This window comes from Aquarana catesbeiana, linkage group LG08 (assembly GCF_042186555.1).
Source record: "Aquarana catesbeiana isolate 2022-GZ linkage group LG08, ASM4218655v1, whole genome shotgun sequence".
Classification (NCBI taxonomy): domain Eukaryota; kingdom Metazoa; phylum Chordata; class Amphibia; order Anura; family Ranidae; genus Aquarana; species Aquarana catesbeiana.
Window position 1 is genome coordinate 226,936,924 of NC_133331.1, and position 24,711 is coordinate 226,961,634.

Genomic DNA, 24,711 nt, shown 5'->3' on the forward strand with positions numbered 1-24,711 from the left:
TATGCTTTAACACCTCATAATTCATGTAGCTTTGGTCAAAAGGAGGGCAAAACAAACCCTGCGTAATATTGCCACGAGGAACCAAATTGCTTCCTACACCACCATGGGGAGTCAGCTGAGTTCCCTGGATTAACCTATTAAACTCTGAGCCTTTTGTACAGTGGTCTCCAAACTGCGGCCCTTTCTTGCTTTTATGGGCCCTTGGGGCAATATTCCCCCCCACTGTCAACAACAGTGGGGCATAGTTCCTGCCACTGATACCAATGATGGGCCACTTTTCCTCCAATTGATATCAATGGTGGGGCACTATTCCTCCCAGTGATCGCAATGATGGGGTGCTATTCCTCCCACTGCCACCAATAGTGGTGCACTATTCCTCCCACTGATACCAACAATAGAGCATTATTACTCCCCCCAATACCAATGATGGAGCATGGTTTACTCCTTCCACTGACACCAGGACATATTCTGCTCCCACTGGCCTCAAACCGGCCCCCTAAAGTTTGAAGGACAGTAAACAGACCCTTTGTTTAAAAAGTTTGAAGTCCTCTGTTTTAGTACATTAACAACTGAGACACAATTAAAACATTCTGTTTCCATAATCTGTAAATTGTAGGCTTAAATTAATTTTAAGTCTAAAATAATGCTACAAATTGTGGAAAAAGTCAAAGGGTATAAATACTTGTGCAGAACTTACAGCTGGCTACAACCAAGTACATATGTGAATATACCCTCTGTTAGAGAGACGGAATCCTCTATTTATTACCACTTCGGACCACCCTTAGTCAGTTACAAGCTGTGTTTCCAACAGGGACTGCATAAAGCCCCCGTAGCATTCCGCTGTTTATACTTACCCTGCAGACATCAATGCATTTTGCAACTGGCCATAGTTAAAACATTAATGCTATTGAATATATTAAACAAATGGTTTAAAGAAGAATACCAAGAAATCTTTTCAACTTATTAAATTTTATTTTTCAACAAAGGAAGATTAAACAATTCTGCACCACAATTTTTTTTATAAAACTCTGCAACGTGCAAAATCAACAAAAGTTTGCCTTGCTGTGCTTGCATTACAGATGTAAGCCAAGTATATTGTAGAAGAGCACTGCTATATCCACTATAAAAGAGATGGTACTGGGGAAAAGTCAGGAGCAACTGCTTTTGTGTACCTTAACTTCCCATAGCACTTAGATTAGATCACTGGCTATGCATGATGGGAGACACAAATAAACATATGGCTCTGAAAAAGATGTTGATCCCCTTTTGGATTGGATTGTAAAATAGATGAAGCAGTGACAAAGCTACAATCATATGAAGTATTATGAACATTCAGAGGCTGGCATGGCACAGCAATGCATTTGTAGTTTAAGGTCTAATAAAATAATTATGAACTCTGAAATATAAGAAAACTCAATGGAAAATATATTCCAGTCAAGCATAATACATCTTAAAAATCAAAATCAAAGAAAAAAGTCCTAAAAGGATTGTTGTATATAAAGCACATAGGAATAAAAGGTATGGTTTATATACACTGTATATGCTAGTCCATATTTTACAACCAGCAGAAAAAACAGATTATTGTGGAAAGGTACAAAGCATTATTTGCTTTTTTTTTTTTTACACAAGTGTTCTTAACTTTGATACTTTAGCCCTACAAAGAGTTGTATATAAAGGAATACAGTTTTGTCTCCGGCTTTGCTCCAGTTGTGTTCCTGCACACCTCAGAGTAATAATTCAACAGTAATTTGTAAACTTCACCTGCAAACAGAAAAGGTTACAAAGTTAAAATTTTCAAACAATGGCGATTTCAGCCCCCCGTTCACAATAGTACAACTTGTCATGCAAGTTGACAGTTCCAAATCATATGTCAAGTCGCACCCTATTGCCGGCAATGGAACTGTTCATCGACTGCTGTTAAATGAAGTCACAAGCTGCAATAAAATTGGCAGTGCAAATTGCACTGAAGTGCAGATTTGAAATTGCGCTGAAGTAGCGCGATTTCAAAACCACCCCGCTGTGAACCAGGGTTTAATCCCAAAGGAAAAATATCAATAACTTTTGTAGACCCCCTACAAAGTAAACAAGAAGGAAATGCAGTTTACTCACCAACTGTTTTGTTCTGCTTAGAAAGGAAGGAATACATTCTGTAAACATCATACATTAACTCCTTGTCTCCAAAGGTGAAATACACAACATCTCGCCCAGTCTCTGAAGCTGCCAGAAGCTGTATTAAAGCTGCAAAAAAGTATGAAACACATGAACAAGGCAGTAATCTTAACAATTTCTTGCACATAACACCTCTGGAATACACAGTTCAGTTTTGGGCACAAGTTCACAAAAAGGATATTGGGGAACTGGAGAAAGTGCAGAGAAGGGCAACCAACTGATAAGAGGCATGGAGGAGCTCAGCTATGGGGAAAGATTAGAGGAACTGAATTTATTCTCTCCTGAGAAGAGGAAATCAAGGGGGGATATGACCAACATGTACAAATACATAAGTGGTCCATATAGTGTACTTGGTGTTGAGTTATTCACTTTACGGTCAACACAGAAGACAAGGGGGCACTCTTTTCGCCTAGAAGAAAAGAGATTTAATTTCCAAATACAGAAAGGTTTCTTCACAGTAAGAGCTGTGAATATGTGGAATAGACTCCCTCCAGAGGTGGTTCTGGCCAGCTCAGTAGATTGCTTTAAAAACGGCCTGGATTCTTTCTTAAATGTATATAATATAATTGGGTACTGGCATTTATAGGTAAAGTTGATCCAGGGAAAAAAATCTGATTGCCTCTCGGGGGATCAGGAAGGAATTTTTTCCCCTGCTGTAGCAAATTGGATCATGCTTTGCTGGGGTTTTTCTTCTTCCTCTGGATCAACTGTGGGTATAGGATTGTGTATATGGGATTGTATGGTATTGTTATTTATTTTTATGGTTGAACTGGATAGACGTGTCTTTTCAACCTGACTATGTAACTTCAGGGTATTTCTGAAAGCTGCTGCTTACAGAGGTGTCATAAGATGCAGCTAGGTACTTAAATATGTTGGACTTGATGGACTGGTTTCTATTTTCAACCTCACCTACTATGTAATAAGCTGGATGTACAGACTTTAAACCTCATTGGGCAGCTATTTATCAAAGAAAGGTGTTTATGTATAGTAAGAATGGTCATTCAGTCTCTGTTCAGATTAAAAAAAACAAAAAAAGAGAACACCAAAATGACTGACAGGCACTTCCTGAAGACACTGAATGGTGAAGTGTACGTCGAAGCGATTGAGCCGTCACTTCCAGGCTTTCATGACATCACACCTGTGTTGCAGTGGAGGCTTGGAACTCACGCCGAATTGAGCTAGGCATGCGGGAATAGGATAAAGCCTCCTAAGCTGTATACACTGGTGCCGGTTATGAGGCACTGTAAAATGTGAGTTGAACTTTTAAGCTTTGTTATTTCATTATGATTATATTAAATACGACACTATGAAATACTTTTCTGGCATTTTTCTTTACCACCTTATGACCTTAAGGATACCTTAAAGGACCTCTATGATCAGGGGGGAAGCCTTAAAAAGAACCTGTCCTGGATAACATCGAAAATCAAAAATACATATTGACCCTCTGTAAAGGGGGGGGGGGGTCATTTGAGTCTGGCGAGTTTGCATTCTAGCCTTATTAAGCACAAGTGGTGAAGATATGCGGATAAAACACCAAGGAAACTATCCCTTACAATATCTAATGGTGCTAGGGGGGTCGGCACACCCTAAAGACTTTGCTTTCATTACTCTTTGTGTTTATTTGGTTTGGCACAATTTGGCACTACTTACTATATACAGTGCCTTGAAAAAGTATTCACACCCCTTGAAATTTTCCACATTTTGTAATTTTACAGCCAAAAATGTAAATGTATTTTATTGGGATTTTATGTGGTAGACCAACACAAAGTGGCATGTAATTGTGAAGTGGAAGGAAAATGATAAATGGTTTTCAAAATGTTTTACAAATAATGATGTGAAAAGTGTGGCGTGGATTTGTATTCAGCCCCGAGTCAAAACCACCTTTTGCTGCAATTACAGCTGCAAGTCTTTTTGGGTATGTCTCTACCAGCTTTGCAAATCTAGAGAGTGACATGTTTGCCCATTTTTTGCAAAATAGCTCAAGCTCTGTCAGATTGGATGGAGAGCGTCTGTGAACAGCAATTTTCAAGTCTTGCCACAGATTCTCAATTGGATTTAGGTCTGGACTTTGACTGGGCCATTCTAACACATGAGTATGCTTAGATCTAAACCATTCCATTGTAGCTCTGGCTGTATGTTTGGGGTCGTTGTCCTTTTGGAAGGTGAACCTCCGCCCCAGTCTCATGTCTTTTGCAGACTTCAACAGGTTTTCTTCTAAGATTGCCTTGTAGTTGGCTCCATCCATCTTCCCATCAACTCTGACTAGCTTCCCTGTCCCTGCTGAAGAAAAGCATCCCTACAACATGATGCTGCCACCAACATGTTTCACGGTGGTGTGTTCAGGGTGATGTGCAGTGTAAGTTTTCCGCCACACATAGCGTTTTGCTTTTAGGCCAAAAAGTTAAATTTTGGTCTCATCTGACCAGAGCACCTTCTTCCACATGTTTGCTGTGTCCCCCACATGGCTTCTCACAAACTGCAAATGGGACTTCTTATGGCTTTCTTCTTGCCACTCTTCCATAAAGGCCAGATTTGTGGAGTGCACGACTAATAGTTGTACTGTGGACAGATTATCCCACCAGAGCTGTGGATCTCTGCAGCTCCTCCAGAGTTACCATAGGCCTCTTGGCTGCTTCTCTGAATAATGCTCTTCTTACCCGGCCTGTCAGTTTAGGTGGATGGCCATGTCTTGGTAGGTTTACAGTTGTGACATACTCTTTCCATTTTCAGATGGATTGAACAGTACTCCGTGTCTATTGGGATATTTTTTTCTAACTTAATCCTGCTTTAAACTTCTCCACAACTTTATCTCTGACCTGTGTGGTGTGTTGCTTGGCCTTCATGATGCTGTTTGTTCAATAAGGTTCTCTAACAAACCTCTGAGGGCTTCACGGAACAGCTGTATTTATACTGAGGTTAAATTATACACAGGTGGCCTCCATCTACTAATTAGGTACCTTCTGTAGGCAATTTGTTCCACTAGATTTTAGTTAGGGGTATCAGAGTAAAGGGGGCTGAATACAAATGCACGCCACACTTTTCAGATATTTGTAAAAAAAAATTTAAAATCATTTATAATTTTCCTTCCACTTCACAATTATGTGCCACTCTGTGCTGGTCTATCACATAAAATCCCAATAAAATGCATTTACGTTTTTTGGTTGTAACATAACAAAATGTGCAAAATTTCAAGGGGTATGAATATTTTTCAAGGCACTGTAACCGCATATGGGACTTTGATATATGTATTTGCAAGCGCCATACCTTTTCTAAGGAAAAAAAATTTACTCGCAAAGATGGCAGATGCCTGCATAAGCACACAATGTAGCACGAGGCAAAGGAAAAAAAATCACCTATTGCTTGGCAGAATTTAAATGAGGTGGCTGTGGTCACATAGTTGCTGAATGAATACAAGGGAGCACACTGTCATCAGATGCTTGACTGCGGACTTGTATAGGAATGCAAAAGCCATTTGACGCAAACAAAAACCCATCAACACGGGCCTTAAATGTAGAGAATGACAAGGTAACACTATCATCCCCATATAACTGAGAGGTTATATGCTGCAATCCAAAAAAGTCCCTTTTTTGGGAAGGCTCTTTCTCTGCCATAGCATACAGCTCTGCCATAGCGTACAACTCTCTCTGCTATAGCGTACAACTCTGGAGGCAGCAAGTGTTTTACTGCCATCCCTATGATTTAGGCTTAAATTAAATGTGCACTATGTATTTATTTTGCAATGTATAGTGTCCATGTAAGATATGTGATGTGGCTGCATCTGCATTATATTTCATTTTAGGATTTATATTGTAAAATAATAAATGTTTATGATTCTGATAATCAGGAAGCCTTATTTAGCTTTGTATAGTTAATATTTTTTGACACTTACATTTAAAACACACTAAAGACTTGATCATGTATGAAGTATCCATTAATTATTTGAACCCCTTTCATTGTCAGACCAGTGTTTCCATTTTTTTTCCTGAAATCTAGAGAACCTGAGAAAAACTGACTTACAGTGGCAGCAGCAAAGGGCCAAGTATCTGTGTACTAAGTCTGTATCAAGTTGTGTATAGGCAAATTACAAGGCCAGTGTAATAGCAAGAACCATTAAGTCCCTGCTCTCACTTTTCTAGTGCTTCCTTACCACCCAATAAACCCCTACACAACTTTCTGAAAAACCACCTACTCAGTGAAAAAAAGTGTACTTAACATTTACCTTATAAAAGCAATATTTTTAATATTTTTGTCTTGACAATAATAATGTACACACTACTAGCATGTTTCAAAGCTCTAAAGAGATATTTTTTTATGATTTCCTTCATATCCTGAAGAAATGGATATTTATGCCATGTTTCCAGTGGGGAAGCATTTTACAGATGCTTTGATAGAAGAATTTCCCCTTTGTTTATGCCAGCTGCCATTAGCTATTTTTTAAAATACTTTATTTAGGACAAAGGCACAAATATAAGGTCACATGCAGAAGTCTTATATGCAGCTGAGAATCAATTAAACTAACTGATAGACAAACCCAGGGTATGACATGGAAAATTACAGTTCTACAGAACCAGGCATATTATTAGGACAATGTCATTTTGGCTAGTCCTCAAGTGTGCCTAAGGAAACCTCTAAGCAAATCAGACAGCATGCATCTTGCACCAGTACCATCCAGTTTTACAGAAAATTAAAAGGGTTAGGGGCGTGAGGCCTAAAAGAAACAGCCTACGGTCATAGGGAATGGTATCTCTACTGGGAAGCCCAATTGGGGTGATATAGTTGAGGACTGAAGTGGGGGGGGGGGGGGGGAGAGTAAATGTCTGCTTGCACAATGCATTTATGCAAGCGCCTACAGAGATGAACATTCAAGGAAGACTTGTAGAGCATTTATGGAACACAGTTAATGTGCAGTAGATAATTCAACGGGTGGTGACCACAGTTCATTGAGGTAATTTAAAGCACATGCTGCTGTACTTTCACCTAGAATGGACACGTTTTCAGGTAACTCCAAAAGAAATTGGGGTATTTCTTATAAAGAAGTGCCAGTACCCTATACCACTGTGAAAAAATCCTAAATCTCTGTTCTTGTAAACAAACAAGATGCCTCCATCTATTTGTACTGAGGTGAACATCATTGGCATCTATTTCCCACTTATGAATATTGGGCAGGGGGTATCCCGCTTTAGGAGCTACAAGGAGCTTACATATCTGAGACAGTAAAGCTGGCAGTAACTGGATAGAATTTCAAACAAAAAGTCTCAGGAAAAGTCTCAGAACATGTTGTTTGTAGGCTTCTGTTTGCTTTTATCATCTGAATTTGGAATAAATAGACTTTACCAAACGAAAACCACATACACAAATTTTCCGTCCTGCTCCTTCAAATTTTCTTATTTTGAAAAGCAAAAGCGGACTTGACCCACTAATGATTACAAAACAAACAAACTTTCTTAGAACATTTTTTTACCAAGAATTTTCATTTGAAATTCTACCCATCTATGGCCAGCTTAAGTGAGGGACACACAACTCCTCACTACACAGGTTTTTGAATGGAATGGTAAGTCTAGGGTGTTTGACCTGGACCAGGGTAGCACTGAAGAATTGCCACAAATGATAAACGGACCAAACATCAATGGGTGGGCTAAAAAGATTTTGGATTGCCATTAGAGATTTTTAAAATACGCCAGCATTAACTTTAATTCTTTTTTTTTTTTTTGTAAATTTGAATACCGTTACATAAATAAATATGTGTGTATATATATATATATATATATATATATATATATATATACACACACACACACACACACATACATAAAAAAACATGCTATTTATATACACACACATTTCCAAAATTTTAAAGGAAGCAATAGTAATTTGTATATTATTAAGACAAAAATATTGTTTTTATAAGGTAAATGTTAAGTACACTTTTTTCTTCAGTGAGTAATCTGCTGCACTGGGTTTCAGGCTCTCCATTTGCTTCTTTGGTGATAAAGGCTTGTTTACAGAACTCTACAACGCTAGCTGAAATTTACTCCCAGAACTAAAAAAGAAAATCAGTGCATTCTCCTATCAGAGGACATAAGCCAAAGCTTAACATACTGTAGACAAACAGAACCTCAAAAAAGTGTCTGCTATGCTGTCACCTTTGCTATATCCCAGCATTTTTAAAATCTACTACGGATTTACAAATTCCGCAAAAAAAAAAACACAACTGAAGCTGAATACATGCTATACAGTTTTCTGTAGATTTTTTCCTTTAGATTTACCAAAACCGTATAATATGAGGTTAAACCTTAAGGGGCAATCAGGCAGGCCCTTGCACTACATGGTTTTGGTAAATCTAAAGGCAACCATACAACAAAAGTTGTATAGTGTGTATGGGGTCTTAGCGGTACCTTCTTTTAATTAAAGACCTTAATATGTTTACATAACCTTGTTATTTTTTTTACTGCCACTATACCCATTCAAGAAAAAAAAAAAAAAAAATACACAAAACACCTAAACTGAAAACAGAGAACAGCCTGTGCTATATGCTATAATATATCACAATCAAATTTCTAGCTTTCTTAAAACCTTTCCTGAGGATAAAACAATGAATCTCAAGGCCTAAATGGGATCACTAGCCAAAACCTGGTTTGTTCTGTCTACACTTCATTACTCTGAGCCGCATTCAAAGAGATGTCATTGCATTTTATAATAATCTCTATACAACTTCTACCAGATGGCTTGTTGAACAGAATTTACCTGAAGGGCAAATCAATCATCAGTCTCTCTTCTCTTAACTGTGATTTACAGCCTTGTTTTGTACATGTTCTCAGGAAAATGGTGTCTGTCTGATATTTCACTATTTCTACAGCAGTCTGCCATTAGTACAGTGATATTCCAGGAGTGCATTTTCTGTGCAAGTGGTAAGCTAGTATAATTTAAAATGGAATGTTATTTTTCTAATAACGTACATCACATGCAGTGTACAGCGCAGCTCAACCTTAGCATGTTGACAATAGTATCAGGGATGATGCAAATTATAATTTATTAATTTTTTACAAGCACTTATATAGCACCGACAATGTACGCAGGGCTTTATATACAGTATATTTAACATTCACACGAGTCCCTGCCCCAAGGAGCTTACAATCTAAGGTCCCCAACTCACACCGCCACTAACATTAATGCATACACATACTAGGGCCAATTTATAAAGGAGTCAATTAACCTACCAGCATATCTTTGGAGTGTGAGAGGAAACCGTAGTACCTGGTCCCCCAGGTACTAATGTTTCCTCTCGCACTCCAAAGATGCTGGTAGGTTAGTGCCTGGGGTTTGTATTTTCTTCCTGTGCCTGCGTGGGTTTCCTAACCCATGCAGATACAGGAAGAATATGCAAACTCCAGGCAGGTTGTGCCGTGGTTGGGATTTAAACCAACTCTGGTGCTGCCAGAAGTGCCAACCACTTAGCCACTGTGCAGTGGCCATTCAATAGCTGAAGAGGATGGCCACAGGACCCAAAAGAGGTGAGAGAAAGAATCACATTCAGCAGCTACTGGAGCCCTGAACTATCACCACTGGAGTGGAGCCTGCCATTGTTATTCACTGCTACTGTGATCTGCTGTTCTCTCTATCCTTTCAATAAAAATAAAAAAAATCTCTAGGATACTCATATACATTGGTTAACTCACAAAACATCTGTGGAGTAAAGTTTTCCTGTTTGTAGGCAGATTATTTTTATTATTTTCTTTTATGACTCGCTGATCTTCAATGATACCAATATTCTTATACAATTTCCATGCTTGCAACAGCACAGTACAAAGAAAACTGCTTGACCACTTGCCAATTGGGCCATAGATAAATGACGTCCTGGTCGGCAAGTGGAATACCGGGGTTATGGTTGCAGCAATATGCCATAATGCCGGTATTGTTTTTTTTCTCTACAAGATAGAGGTGCTCAGAGTAGACCCCCCTCCTGCCACTTTCTAGGCTTACTTGACTGATCAGTGCAGCCCGGGACCCATCCGGCACCGCGGGTGGCCTGCAATAGAGAGGCTTTAGAGCAGTGTTTCTCAACTCCAGTCCTTAAGGCGCCCCAACAGGTCATGTTTTCAGGCTCTCCATTAATTTGCACAGGTGATTTGATCAGTTTCACTGCCTTAGTAATTACCACAGCTGTTTCATCTGAGGGGTATCCTGAAAACATGACCTGTTGAGGCGCCTTGAGGACTGGAGTTGAGAAACACTGCTTTAGAGGACCGAGGCACTGACATGACGTCATTCCTGCACGAAAACCAGGCTTTTTTTTTTTTTTTTTTTTTTTTTTTAAAGCAAAAGATCCAAAATGTATTTTTTTGAGCTTTTGCTTTTAAAGTTAGAGGAGAGATTTGGGGTCTTATAGATACCAGTTCTCTCCATAAAGAGACCCTGTCATGCTGTATTGCTATATGCAAGGGATGATCAATTTTTTTTCGATAGCAATAACATTGATAAAAACATTTTTTCTAAAGGGACAGTGTAAAAAAAAAAAAAAAAAAATTGTAATAAAACATTTTTTTAAGCACACCCCCCCCCCCAACTTATGTAAACGGCATTCAAACCACACATGTGAAGTATCGCCATGAACATTAGAGCGAGAGCAACCATTCCAGCACTAGATCTCCTCTAACTCTAAACTGGTAACTTGTGCCCCCCTTAGTGTTAACCCCTTCCCTGCCAGTGACATTTATACAGTAATCAGTGCATTTTTATAGCACTGATCGCTGTATAATTGTCAATGGTCCCAAAAACGTGTCAAAAGTGTCCAATTTGTCCGCCGCAATATCGCAGTCCTGATAAAAATTGCAGATAACCACCATTGCTAGTAATAAAACAAAAATAATAATAAAAATGCCATAAATCTATCCCCTATTTTGTATACGCTATAACTTTTGCGCAAACCAATCAATATACGCTTATTGTGATTTTTTTTACCAAAAATATGTAGAATACATATCGGCCTAAACTGAGGAAAAAAATTAGTTTTTTTGATACCAAATTGTGGGATATTTATTATAGCAAAGCGTAAAAGATAGTGTTTTTTTCACAATTGTCGCTTTTCTTTTGTTTATAGTGCGAAAAATAAAACCCGCAGAGACGATCAAATACCACCAAAAGGGAGCTCTATTTGTGGGGAAAAAAAAAGGACATCAATTGTGTTTGGGTACAGCGTCGCACAATTGTCAGTTAAAGCATCGCAGTGCCGTATTGCAAAAAATGGCCTGGTCATTGAGCAGCCAAATCTTCCAGGGCTGAATTGGTTAAAGCATCACCTGTGGAGATTTTTTTTTTTTTTTTTTTTTTAAGTACAGTAGTTTGGCACCATTCCATGAGTATGCACAATTTTAAAGCATGACATGTTGGGTATCTATTTACTCAGCTTAACATCATCTTTCATATTTTACAAAAAAATTGGATTATATATTGCGTTTTTTTTAATAATTCTTGAAACTGTATTTTTTCTCAAAACATTGCAACATTGCGTTTGATAAAACGCTGCGCAAAAACAGCGAGACATAAAAAATTGCAACAACCGATATTTTAATCTCTAAAGCCTCTGCGAAAATTATATTTTATATATATATATATATATATATATATAAAGTTTGGGGGTTCTAAGTAATTTTCTAGCAAAAAAATACAGATTTTTACTTGTAAGCAACAAACATCAGAAATAAGCCTGGTTATTAAGTGGTTAGAAGAGATTGATTAGAAAGATCAGTTACTGGTCTAAAATCTAGGCTTCAAGGTTCTATTAGAAGCTGTGATAAATATCATCAAGACTCATTGGTTTATTAAGCTATAGGGCCCCTTTTACACGGGCGCCTCTGCTATGTGGAATCCGCTTGCTCAGCGGGGGATCTGACACAGACACAGTCCCGCTTTCCTCTAATAATATTTAATGTTTGGGGGCTCCAAGTAATTTTGCAGCAAAAAAAAAAAACTGATTTTTACGTATATGAGAAAAGTGTCAGAATTGGCCAGGTGGGCAAGTGGTTAAAGCTCAGTAAATTAATGAAACGACACATATGGTCAAAAGCAGTGCTCCTCTGTAGGTGTTTCTTGGTTGGGGTATTGAAATACTCCAGAGTGATAAAACCTCAGACATAACTGCATGATTACAGTAAATGAACGCAGCTGTCATTTTCTGTATTGTTGAAGGAAAAGGATTTTGCATTTTCAACAACAAATTTTGAGCTTTAATTTTATATTGCAACAGCATCCACACAAGTAGGACACCCTACATTAGAAGTTATTTATTCTTACAAAGCAAATACACTATTGCACACTGGTATTCCAGCATTTCTTCTCCCTCATTTTCTCCCATGCAGATATGACTCTAGTGATGACAGAGAGGGGCGGGAGGGGGTCAAAAAAGGTTGCTGTGCTGGTGCCCCGATGTCCACCTTATCAACCGATGACGTCAGAGGTTGTTGGCTGGAATGGTGTCCCAAGTTAAAGGTAAAGTTGCACAATAACAACCTGTGGCCTTGTGTAACTAAAAGCCAGGCTTGATCCACCTGCTGGCTTGTTTACAATTTTCGGGCAATTTGGGGCATTTTTCCAAGGCGCCCCTGAAGAACCTAAAAGGCACACCAGGGAGCCTTGGCATCCTGGTTGAAAAAGGTTGGATTAGCCACTAGAGGGAATTTTTGGTGACAAAGTGCAATAAGATATTTGCCACATAAGAAGCAACCTATTTTTATTAAGGATGAAAGAATCTTCCTAGGTTTGTTCTCAGTTTTGCAAATTTTGATCAATGTTCGCAAACTTTGTGGCGACCCTTGTTGAAGTTTGGTGGTAGTGGGGGGCAAATATTGCTATTTTATTCTGGCTATTTGTAGGGCTCATAAGCAAGTTATTGTAAAAAAAAATACTGATCAGACTATATATACACAAATATATAGTCTGATAGGTGGCCACAGAGGGTCCCAAGGATTGTTATGGATGGAGTCCATGAGCTGCCCAAGCTGTGGTGGTTTCTTATGTAAAATACTCCACTGCAAATTTACCCCTGTAGTGAGAAGCCATAGAAGCTTACAAGGGGTGGTGAATCTCTGAAAGGGAGAGACAAAACCAGACTTGTGAATATGATAAAGTGCCAAAAGTTTTTGCTTTCTTTGGACAAAGAGGAGATTTTTTGTTATGATTATTGACCATTATGGCTGATTTTTTTATGTTAGTTAATGCTAAGTTGCACAGGACTTTATTTTCTTGTTTTCAAGCTATTTGTGTACTTAAAAGAGTATAGTATAAAGTAAAGTATAAAGTAAAAGTATAGTATTTTTTTTTTTCCAGAATCATATCTACCCAGGTGGATGCAGCATCAGCGATGCTGTATCTGTCCCCTGCCGGCTTTAACACTGAGAACCGAGCGATCAAACACCACTGATCGCTCGGTTCTCAGCACTTAGTGAGCAGAGAGCTGGCGACTGTTAGGCTCTCAGCGGTTCCCTGAGAGGTTGGGCCAGGTGTCGGTATAGGGTTCTGGGTGGATCCTGACCATATGGTTGCGATTTTTCCCCAGCCTGGACCGGCTCTGTGACGTCAGCCCCTGAAAACAGGTCACAGGAGTGCAGAACGGACTACACTCCTGTGATCCACAGGAGAAGTACAGCCAACAAGCTTTAGCTGTACTTCTCCTTTAACTACAAGCCTGAGAGTGGTTGTAAACCCTTTTAAAAAATTCAAACCCCCCCCCCAAAAAACTGCAAGACAAAGGCATAATGAGCTAGTATGCATAGCTTACTAGCTCATTATGAATTACCTGAGATCGAAGCCCCCGCAGCAGTCCTCTGTCACCGCTCCGGCGGCCGACATCTCCACGGGGGCTTACTTCTGGGTATCGCCCAGAATTGGGCGCTGTGATTGGCCCGGAGCCGCGATGACGTCACTCCCACGCATGTGCACGGGAACTGCCGGTAACGTCACAGTACAACTGAAGCAACGGCACATACATGCCATTGCTTCAGTTTGCTTAAGTGCACATGTGCTGATGATGTCGGCACATGCAGATACAGGGATATCTCCTAAACTGTGCAGGTTTAGGAGATATCCAGTGTAGCTACAGGTAAGCCTTATTATAGGCTTGCCTGTAGTATAAAGTGGTTGTAAAGGGTTTACAACCACTTGAAGCCTCTGCTGAGTTGCTGAGCTGTGAAACACTTACAAGGAAAATACAGGTGGAGACATGAACTTTGCCTTGAGACTGCTATTTTTGTGTTCCATCTAATTGTATTTGGCAGAATAGAAATAAGGTTTCAAGGCATTAACAAATACTGAGTCTATTTAAATCAAGCTGGCATTTTTTTTTACATGTTTATCTAGGAAATAAGAACTATGTTTTCCTTTCTAGTATAACTCCTTTTGATAGAGTTCCAGTTAAACAAAGAGACCAGTACAGTTTACTCCACACATTGCATTTGTGTATGCTGAAAGAAAGCAGGATATCATCTATTTTTGCTCTGTACATTCTGACAAGCCGTAATGCTTTGCAGCACATAGAAATAAAGTGGTTGCAAACTTCTGACATGAAATGTAAACAGAGCACATACATCTGTATCGCAAAACCACTGAGCTTGATTTCTCTCTGCTGCCTCATTTCTCAGCTATCATCATGAGTCACTATGAAAAGGTTTTTCTGACACAAAGATAAAAAAGGTGCTGGTGGAGGGAGCTCCAGCACACAGCCTGTGACTGATATCCTTAGCTCTGCATGTTCCCCATGTACTGTGAGGAGGGGGTGTGTCCCTGACATCCAGTCAGGGGTCGGAGCCGTCCTTGCTGAGATCTGCAATGTGAGACTTCAGATACCCACCCCCTGCTTTTAATAGTGGAGAGATCCTGTGTAAACTATGGACTTTGAACTGATGCAGTGGACAGATGGCTGTAGATAAACAGGCGCAACGTATGTTAGTCACTTCACTAGGTATATGTGAGAGGCACCCCAGCACAACTGTCTGCAATGTTCCTCAAGCAGCATAAGATGTTTCTATCTAAAAATATATACAATCAATATTTGTAACAAGAAATGCACATAATCCTCATTATACAAGTCTTAACATTCTTATCACACTTCCTGTTTAGAAAGCAAGACAAAAAATGATAAAAAGTTGGGAGCAAACCCTCTCCTTGACCTTCCTTGAGATAGATCTATGGAGGAAAATATGGAGGTTGGACTCTTTGTTGAGCAACCCAAGCAATCTAAACTCCCTTCAACATAACTGGACAGAGTACTTTACTATTAATGGTCTCCCCTATTACAGCGGGAGAGGTATAAATGTGTGGCATGGGGATCTCATCTAGCAATGGCAGCAAAACATAAAAGGGAGCATCAGGCTACTCTCCTCAAACTCACTAACCGCATAGCTTGCCTGGGAACACACCACAAAAAAATTACAAGCTCGAGCAACCCATCAGGAATTACAATAATGTTAGACGAACTGGACGATGCCTCATGTTCCCCCCAGAAACTGTTCAAGTCCACAACAGAATATCCATCACACAGACCATCATTGAGATAGCCAGATTCTGGAGTTTCTAGACCAATACTGCTCAAAACCCTTACCTGCTCTGAATGCCAGGAAATCAGAGGCCCCACTCTCTCTAAAGGAATTCATCCTGGCATTGAAACAGATGAAGCCCAGAAAAAGCCCAGGGCCGGACGGAATTATGGCTTAATACTATAAATACTTGCCAGACCCTTTGGCCCTGAGATTTCTAAAGGTTTTCAACTCCCTAGCTAAATTGCAGCGCTCGCAATACAGCCACTTACCTGATGGATATCCCGAAAGAGAGGAAGGACCCAACTACATACCTACAGTGTATATTGCTACTAAAACGTAGACAGGGCCGATCCTAGGGTCACAGACGCCTGGGTGCAGAAATATTTCTGGCGCCCCCACGTGGGCGTGGTCATCTTACCAACTCCTCCCCTTTACAAATGTTTCTATGGCAATGACTCAAACACAGAGATGCTCCCCTAAGAAGTCTTTGTTACCCTAGGATCCTCCCATGATCGCTTAACAATAAAGCAAATACAGGAAGAGCTTACACTAATGAGACCTGGAGGGGAGTCTCTCTGATGCACACAGAGAGGGCTTCTGTTAGAAAAAGCCCCCAGACATAGTACAGGAGATGGTCAGAGACTGCAGACATAATACAGGAGATGATCAGAGACTGCAGACATAGTACAGGAGATGATCAAAGACTGCAGACATAATACAGGAGATGATCAGAGACTGCAGACATAGTACAGGAGATGATCAGAGACTGCAGACATAGTACAGGAGATGATCAGAGACTGCAGACATAGTACAGGAGATGATCAGAGACTGCAGTCATAGTACAGGAGATAATCAGAGACTGCAGACATAGTACAGGAGATGATCAGCAGAGACTGCAGACATAGTACAGGAGATGATCAGAGACTGCAGACATAATACAGGAGATGATCAGAGACTGCAGACATAATACAGGAGATGATCAGAGACTGCAGACATAGTACAGGAGATGGTCAGAGACTGCAGACATAATACAGGAGATGGTCAGAGACTGCAGATATAGTACAGGAGATGGTCAGAGACTGCAGACATAGTACAGGAGATGGTCAGAGACTGCAGACATAGTACAGGAGATGGTCAGAGACTGCAGACATAGTACAGGAGATGGTCAGAGACTGCAGACATAGTACAGGAGATGGTCAGAGACTGCAGACATAGTACAGGAGATGGTCAGAGACTGCAGACATAGTACAGGAGATGGTCAGAGACTGCAGACATAGTACAGGAGATGGTCAGAGACTGCAGACATAGTACAGGAGATGGTCAGAGACTGCAGACATAGTACAGGAGATGGTCAGAGACTGCAGACATAGTACAGGAGATGGTCAGAGACTGCAGACATAGTACAGGAGATGGTCAGAGACTGCAGACATAGTACAGGAGATGGTCAGACACTGCAGACATAGTACAGGAGATGGTCAGACACTGCAGACATAGTACAGGAGATGGTCAGACACTGCAGACATAGTACAGGAGATGGTCAGACACTGCAGACATAGTACAGGAGATGGTCAGACACTGCAGACATAGTACAGGAGATGGTCAGACACTGCAGACATAGTACAGGAGATGGTCAGAGACTGCAGTTCTTATGAACGTTAGTAGATAATGACCGATCGGCCCTCTAACCTGACCCAGCGATACAGCAACGGTTCCTCTGATCAGGAGTCAGCTCACTCTGAATTGCCCGTGGCGACTCCATTGGGTAGAGCCCAGATCTATATTCTGGCAATGACTCCATTCCTTTCTCTGCCAGGCATGGCACCAGGCTGTGTGGCTTTCCCTCTGGTGGCGGAGGTCAGCGGGGTTCTCTCTCTGATGGTGTTCCCTCAGCACTGCCCTCTCCCTCTGGAGTCCTGGGTGTACTTCCCTGAAAGCTTTCCCAGGCTTCTGGCTCTCTCTCTCCCATTCAGCTGAGCATGCTGTGTGGGCTGCAGTTTCCATGTTACAGTGGGGCTGCCAGTCCTCAGGACTACATGTCCCACAATCCTCTTCTTTGCTCCTTTTTTTTGTTCCCTGGCTAATATGAAGGTGGGGGAAGAAACATAGTGCGCCGCTCACTAGTACAGACCTCCCATCAGTATAGACCCCCCTCAGGACAAGCCACCTCCCTCCATTAGTACAGAACCACCCCTCCTCCATTAGTACAGAACCACCCCTCCTCCATTAGTACAGACCCCCCCAGAACAAGCCACCCCCCTCAATTAGTACAGACCCCCCAGAACAAACCACCCCTCCTCTATTAGTACAGACCCGCCGGACAAACCACCCCCCTCCATTAGTACAGACCCCCCGACAAACCACACCCCCCCATTAGTACAGAGCCCCCCCGGCCAAACTACCTCCCCTACATTAGTACAGACCCCCCAGGACAAACCACCCCCCCTCCATTAGTACAGACCCCCCCAGGACAAACCACCCCCCTACATTAGTACAGACCCCCCCAGGACAAACCACCCCCCTACATTAGTACAGACCCCCCCAGGACAAACCACCCCCCTACATTAGTATAGACCCCCCCAGGACAACCCCCCCCTACATTAGTACAGACCCCCAGAACAAACCACCCCTCCTCCATTAGTACAGACCCCCCCAGAACAAACCACCCCCCTCCATTAATACACACCCCCCAGAACAAACCACCCCCCCTCTATTAGTACAGACCCCTAGGACAAACCCCCCTCCATTAGTACAGACCCCCCGGACAAACCACCCCCCTCTATTAGTACAGACCCCCCCAGAACAAACCACCCCCCTCCATTAGTACAGACCCCTCTGGCCAAACTACCTCCTCTACATTAGTACAGACCCCCCCAGGACAAACCACCCCCCCACATTAGTACAGACCCCCAGAACAAACCACCCCCCCCACATTAGTATAGACCCCCCCCAAGACAAACCACCCCCCCTACATTGGTATAGACCCCCCAGGACAAACCACCCCCCCTACATTACTATAGACCCCCCCAGGAGAAACCCCTCCCCCTACATTAGTATAGACCCCCCCTGGACAAACCACCCCCCTACATTAGTATAGACCCCCCAGGAGAAACCCCTCCCCCTACATTAGTATATACCCCCCCAGGACAAACATCCCCCCCATTACGTTAATTTAAAACACCCGGGCGGCAGCTGGTGAGGAGAGAACAGTGTGCAGCCGCGCCGCCCGGGTGGAGCGTGTCAGGCTTGGGCAGCAGGCGGGATCGAGACACAGGAGGTCAAAGGAGGAGTACTGGAACACGTTGGGCTTGGGCATGGGCGGGCCGCCCCCCCCCCAGTGACGTCACCGCGCGGCAGAGACAGCCGCTCCGATCTCATTTTGCTCTCCTCCTCTGATGGGAGGAGGGAGGAGGGGGGAGGAGGAAGGAGGGGGGAGGAGGAGGGAGGAGGGAGGGGGGTGGGCTTCGGCACTCGGCAGGTCGAGGCAGCGACCAGCAGAGAGAGCCGCCTACGAACAAGGAAGAGGAGGAGGAGGAGGAGGGGGGAGGGGAGCACTCTGGCACTTCAGCGCCCCCACCTCTGTGGCGCCTGGGTGCACTGCACCCCGTCCAGGATCGTCCCTGAACGTAGATATAAAGATACTCGCGCCAACACTATCAAATTGCCTGTCCCTGTTCGACGCTTAGATCTCCCTTGACCAGGCAGGCTTTATTCCTGGGACTGAAGTCTTGCAAAAATTAGGTCCTGCACAAATATGCGTAACTTCATACTGTCTCTCTATGTCAATCCCTAGGAGAGAGTCAGCCACCTATCGAATGCCTTCAGAATTAGCAATGGCACTAGACAGGGTGGTACCCTTTCTCCACTGATCTATGTGCTGGAGCTGCTGTGCTCGTACCCGTCGCTGAAACAATCAAGTTCAGGCAAGTAAAAGGGGGGATGCTGCACTACAGAAGGTTTTTCACCTTAATGCATACAACCCCTTTAAGATGTATATGCCTGGAGTTGGGTTTTTTAATTTTTGAGTGAAACCACTGCTATCCTATAAATAAACCTTCTAATTTTCCATTAAAATAGTTGGAATCAAAACTATTAATCCTTTGCACATTCCAACAACATGTAGCTTCTCTTGATTGAGATAAATAACCCCTTATCATCCAAAAGATTGATATGTAATGATCAATTAAAGAGTTGTTCAAAGTCAACATTTAATCAAGCTATTCATTTATCCAGGCTTCATTGCCTTCATTTGTAATCCCAATTATAATGAACTGCAAATGCATAGGCGTAAAATCCTTGCACAGAAATTTATCTTGATCACTTTACAATACGTGAAGTTTTTATTTTTTTATATTTTTTTACTATTAAATACATTCATAAAATATAGTTTACTATTAAAGTAGAGTTCCAGACTTTTTACAGTTTATTAAAAAAGTCAGCAGCTACAAAAAGTAAAGCTGCCGACTTTTGATAAACATACACTCACCTGTCCTATGGTCCAGCGATGCGGCCGCCTGCAGCCTCGCTCCTCTCCGCGGCGCCGCCATAGAAACCGTGGGCACCCAGCCGTGACCGCTTGCGGCTTCACGGCCGGGCATTGCGCATGCTTGAGTCGCGCTGCTCTCTCCGAGTGGACAGGCAATCTTCTGGGACAGGTCACAGCATTGCCAAGAGGGCGGGGCCACCTAGGGGGAGAGGAGGGTCCGCCTTGGCGACCTGAAGTCGGAAGCAGGAAGTGGGACATGAAGTCCCTCTCAAAACTGTTCACCCATCCCCCCCCCCCCCCCCCCAAAAAAAATGACATGCCAAATGTGGCATGTAAAGGGGCGAGGAGTGCTTAAAGCGGAAGTTCCACTTTTGGGTGGAACTCCGCTTTACGCACTACACAGAAACTATACATATACCTGCATAAAGCTAAACTGCAGTATTTCTGCAGTCACAGGTGTCAAAAGTGTTTGCGTATACAGTATCTCACAAAAGTGAGTACACCCCTCACATTTTTGTAAATATTTTATTATTATCTTTTCATGTGACAGCACTAAAGAAATGACACTTTGCTACAATGTAAAAGTAGTGAGTGTACAGCTTGTATAACAGTATAACAGCTGTCCCCTCAAAATAACTCAACACACTTCCCTTAAAGTGGTTGTAAACCCTTTACAACCACTTTTTACTACAGGTAAGCCTATAATAAGGCTTACTTGTTAGCTACCCCGGATATCTCCTAAACCTGCATGGTTTAGGAGATATCCCCAAATCAGCATGTGCCAACGTCATTGGCACATGCGCACTGAAGCAACGGCACATTCGTGCCGTTGCTTCAGCTATTGTGCCATTACCTGCGGCTCCCGCGCGCATGTGTGGGAGTGATGTCATCGCGGCTCCGGCCAATCCCAGCACCGGAATCCACGATACCCAGAAGTAGCTCTGGGAGTGATGTCGCCAGCCAGACCAGTGTACAAGGACTGCTGCGGGGGCTTCGATCTAAGGTAAGTATTTCATAAAGAGCTAGTATGCTATGCATACTAGCTCATTATGCCTTCATCTTGCAGGTTTTTTATTTTTTTGTTAGTGGGTTTACAACCACTTTAAATGTCTAAACCGCTGGCAAGGTGTGTTAAATTTGGTCACTGGTAGTTCAACATGATACCTCATGGCAAAGAACTCTAAAGGATCTGAAAAAAAAAAAAAAAAAAAGAATTGTTGCTCTACATAAAGATGGCCTAGGCTATAAGAAGATTGCCAATACCCTAAAACTGAGCTGCAGCATGGTGGCCAAGACCATATAGTGGTTTAACAGGTTCCACTCAGAACAGGGCTCGCCATGGTCAACCAAAGAAGTTGAGTGCACGTACTCAGCGTCATATCCAGAGGTTGTCTTTGGGAAATACACATAAGAGTGCTGCCAGCATTGCTGCAGAGGTTGATGGGGTGTGTGTGTGGGGTCAGCCTGTCAGTGCTCAGACCATACGCGGCACACTGCATTAAATTGGTTTGCATGGCTGTCATCCCAGAAGGAAGCTTCATCTAAAGATAACGAACAAGAAAGCCTGCAGTTTGCTGAAGACTAACATACTAAGGATATGGATTACTGGAACCATGTCCCTGTGGTCTGATGAGACCAAGATAAACTTATTTGGTTCAGATGGTGTCAAGCATGTGTGACGGCAACCAGGTGAGGAGTACAAAGACAAGTATTGCCTACAGTCAAACATGGTGGTGGGAGTGTCATGGTCTGGGGCTGCATGAGTGCAGCCAACACTGGGGAGCTACAGTTCATTGGGAGAACCATGAATGCCAACATGTACTGTGACATACTGAAGCAGAGCATGATCCCTTCCCTTCAAAGAATGGGCCGCAGGGCAGTATTCAAACATAACGACCCCAAACACACCTCCAAGACGACCACTGCCTTGCTAAAGAAGCTGAGGGCAAAGGTGATAGACTTGCCAAGCATGTCCCTATTGAGCATCTGTAGGGCATCCTCAAACAGAAGGTGGAGGAGCGCAAGGTCTCTAACATCCACAAGCTCTGTGATGTCGTCATGGAGGAGTGGAAAAGGACTCCAGTGGCAACCTGTGAAGCTCTGGTGAACTCCATGCCAAAGAGGGTTAATGCAGTGCTGGAAAATAATGGTGGCCACACAATATATTGACACTTTGGGCCCAATTTGGACATTTTCACTCAAGGGTGTACTCACTTTTGTTGCCAGCGGTTTAGACATTAATGGCTGCGTGTTGAGTTATTTTAAGGGGACAGCAAATATACACTGTTATACAAGCTGTACACTCGCTACTTTACATTGTAGCAAAGTGTCATTTCTTCAATGTTGTCACATAAAAATATAGAATAAAATATTTACAAAAAAGGGTGTACGTACTTGTGAGATACTGTAGCTGCAGGCATCAGCCTGTACAAATAAACAAGAGGCAGACAGACACTGCAGCTGTATTCATGTAACTGCACACCTGTACGGTTACATGTATAGGGACAGATGAGTGTGCAAGATGTAAACTGTCTGCATCGAGGGCAACGGATCTGTTCCTGTACCCATAGAAATGCATCAATGTGTGGTTACATGCACACAGCCAGGGTGTCTGTCAGCCTGACTTGTACAGGCTACTGGCCCCAGCTGTTTGCAAACACCGGTGACCCCATGGCGCAGAAATACACTCACACATCAATCGAGGTCCCACACAGGGGACACGACGAGGCCCCACACAGGGGTCGCTGACCCAGGCTCCTCACAAGGAGCACCGGCCGAGACCCCGCACTGGGGCGCCTTCTGATACTCAGCACAGGGGGCACTGGCTGAGATCCCACACAGAGGGCACCACTGGACCCCTCACAGGGGACACTGGCTGAGACCCCGCACAAGGGTCGCCTACAGAAACTCCGCACAGGGGGCACTGGCTGAGACCCCGCACAGGGGGCGCCTATAGGTGCCCTGCACAGGGGACACTGGCTGAGGCCCCCCTCACGGAGGGCATCCGCCAAGGTCCCTCACGGAGGGCATCCGCCAAGGCCCCTCACGGAGGGCATCCGCCAAGGCCCCTCACGGAGGGCATCCGCCAAGGCCCCTCACGGAGGGCATCCGCCAAGGCCCCTCACGGAGGGCATCCGCCAAGGCCCCTCACGGAGGGCATCCGCCAAGGCCCCTCACGGAGGGCATCCGCCAAGGCCCCTCACGGAGGGCATCCGCCAAGGCCCCTCACGGAGGGCATCCGCCAAGGCCCCTCACGGAGCGCATCCGCCAAGGTCCCTCACGGAGCGCATCCGCCAAGGTCCCTCACGGAGGGCATCCGCCAAGGCCCCTCACGGAGGGCATCCGCCAAGGCCCCTCACGGAGGGCATCCGCCAAGGCCCCTCACGGAGGGCATCCGCCAAGGCCCCTCACGGAGAGCATCCGCCAAGGCCCCTCACGGAGGGCATCCGCCAAGGCCCCTCACGGAGGGCATCCACCAAGGCCCCTCACGGAGGGCATCCACCAAGGCCCCTTACGGGGGGCATCCACCAAGGCCCCTCACGGGGGGCCACCAAGGCCCCTCACGGGGGGGCATCCACCAAGGCCCCTCACGGGGGGGCATCCACCAAGGCCCCTCACGGGGGGGCATCCACCAAGGCCCCTCACGGGGGGGCATCCACCAAGGCCCCTCACGGGGGGGCATCCACCAAGGCTCCTCACGGGGGGGCATCCACTAAGGCTCCTCACGGGGGGCGCCTACAGAGGGCCCATTTAAACAACCCCCTCAAAAGGGGGTCGCCCGCAGAGGCCCCACAGCGCAGTCCCTCTGGAAGAAGGTGTCCGGCGTAACCGCGCGGACTAGCAGGCCGCGGCCGCCCGCCATGTGTGCACAGGTCCGCGGGGGGGACTGGACCAGGCTAGAGCCGAGGAAGGAGGGCGGATGCCTGCAACAGAAAACGGCGATCTCCGCTGCCCACTCTAGGGCCGCCCCGCACGTCGCCTGGTGGGTAGCCCGCAAAAGCCGCGGCCTAAATTTTCAGCTGCCCGCCGCGAGTGCTCGGTATGCTGCAAAGCCACGGCCTAAAATTAGTGGAGGGCCACCGCAGGGGGCGCAGATCTGCGGATACCAGGTCACCCACCTATCAGGTGCCAAGGTGTACCCCCCATAGTGACAACCTGGAGGGGAGGGTGGACAGAGCCTCACCCAGGGAAGGGGGGATGTGGAGAACTCCAGAGGGACCAACCACTCCCTGGAAGGAGAGGAGGGGCCCCTTACTTACCGCTCCAGCGAGCGCGCGGGTAATGCTCCCAGACAGATCCTCCTCACCACCGAAGTGGGGGGGCTGCTGGGCATGAGGAACGCTGCGACACAGGCCTCATCTTTAGTGAGGGGCCAGAGATCTCAGCAGGGAACTAGGTCCTTACTCCTGATTAGGCAGAAAAAAAACTGAAGGCCTATAGCAGAGAGGGGGGTGTATATCACCTAGGACTGCCCATGGGCATAGCTAAGTCTTTTTTCTGCCTAGTATCCTACTCCTGTAGGGGGCAATA

The 24,711-nt window shown here is 44.1% G+C and overlaps 1 protein-coding gene across 3 annotated transcripts in view; it reads right to left on the reverse strand.

Annotated features, from left to right (window-relative positions):
* Positions 1-952: 952 nt before the first annotated feature.
* The window catches only part of PARG (poly(ADP-ribose) glycohydrolase), a 213,011-nt gene continuing 189,252 nt past the window's right edge, over positions 953-24,711 (reverse strand). For all 3 annotated transcript variants that reach the window (XM_073596909.1, XM_073596907.1, XM_073596908.1), the window contains 2 exons: positions 2,110-2,238; positions 953-1,761 (listed from right to left, as the gene is read on the reverse strand). In XM_073596909.1, the coding sequence (XP_073453010.1) occupies positions 1,655-1,761; positions 2,110-2,238 (236 nt within the window). In that variant the 3' untranslated portion in view covers positions 953-1,654. The remainder of the gene's footprint in view (positions 1,762-2,109; positions 2,239-24,711) is intronic.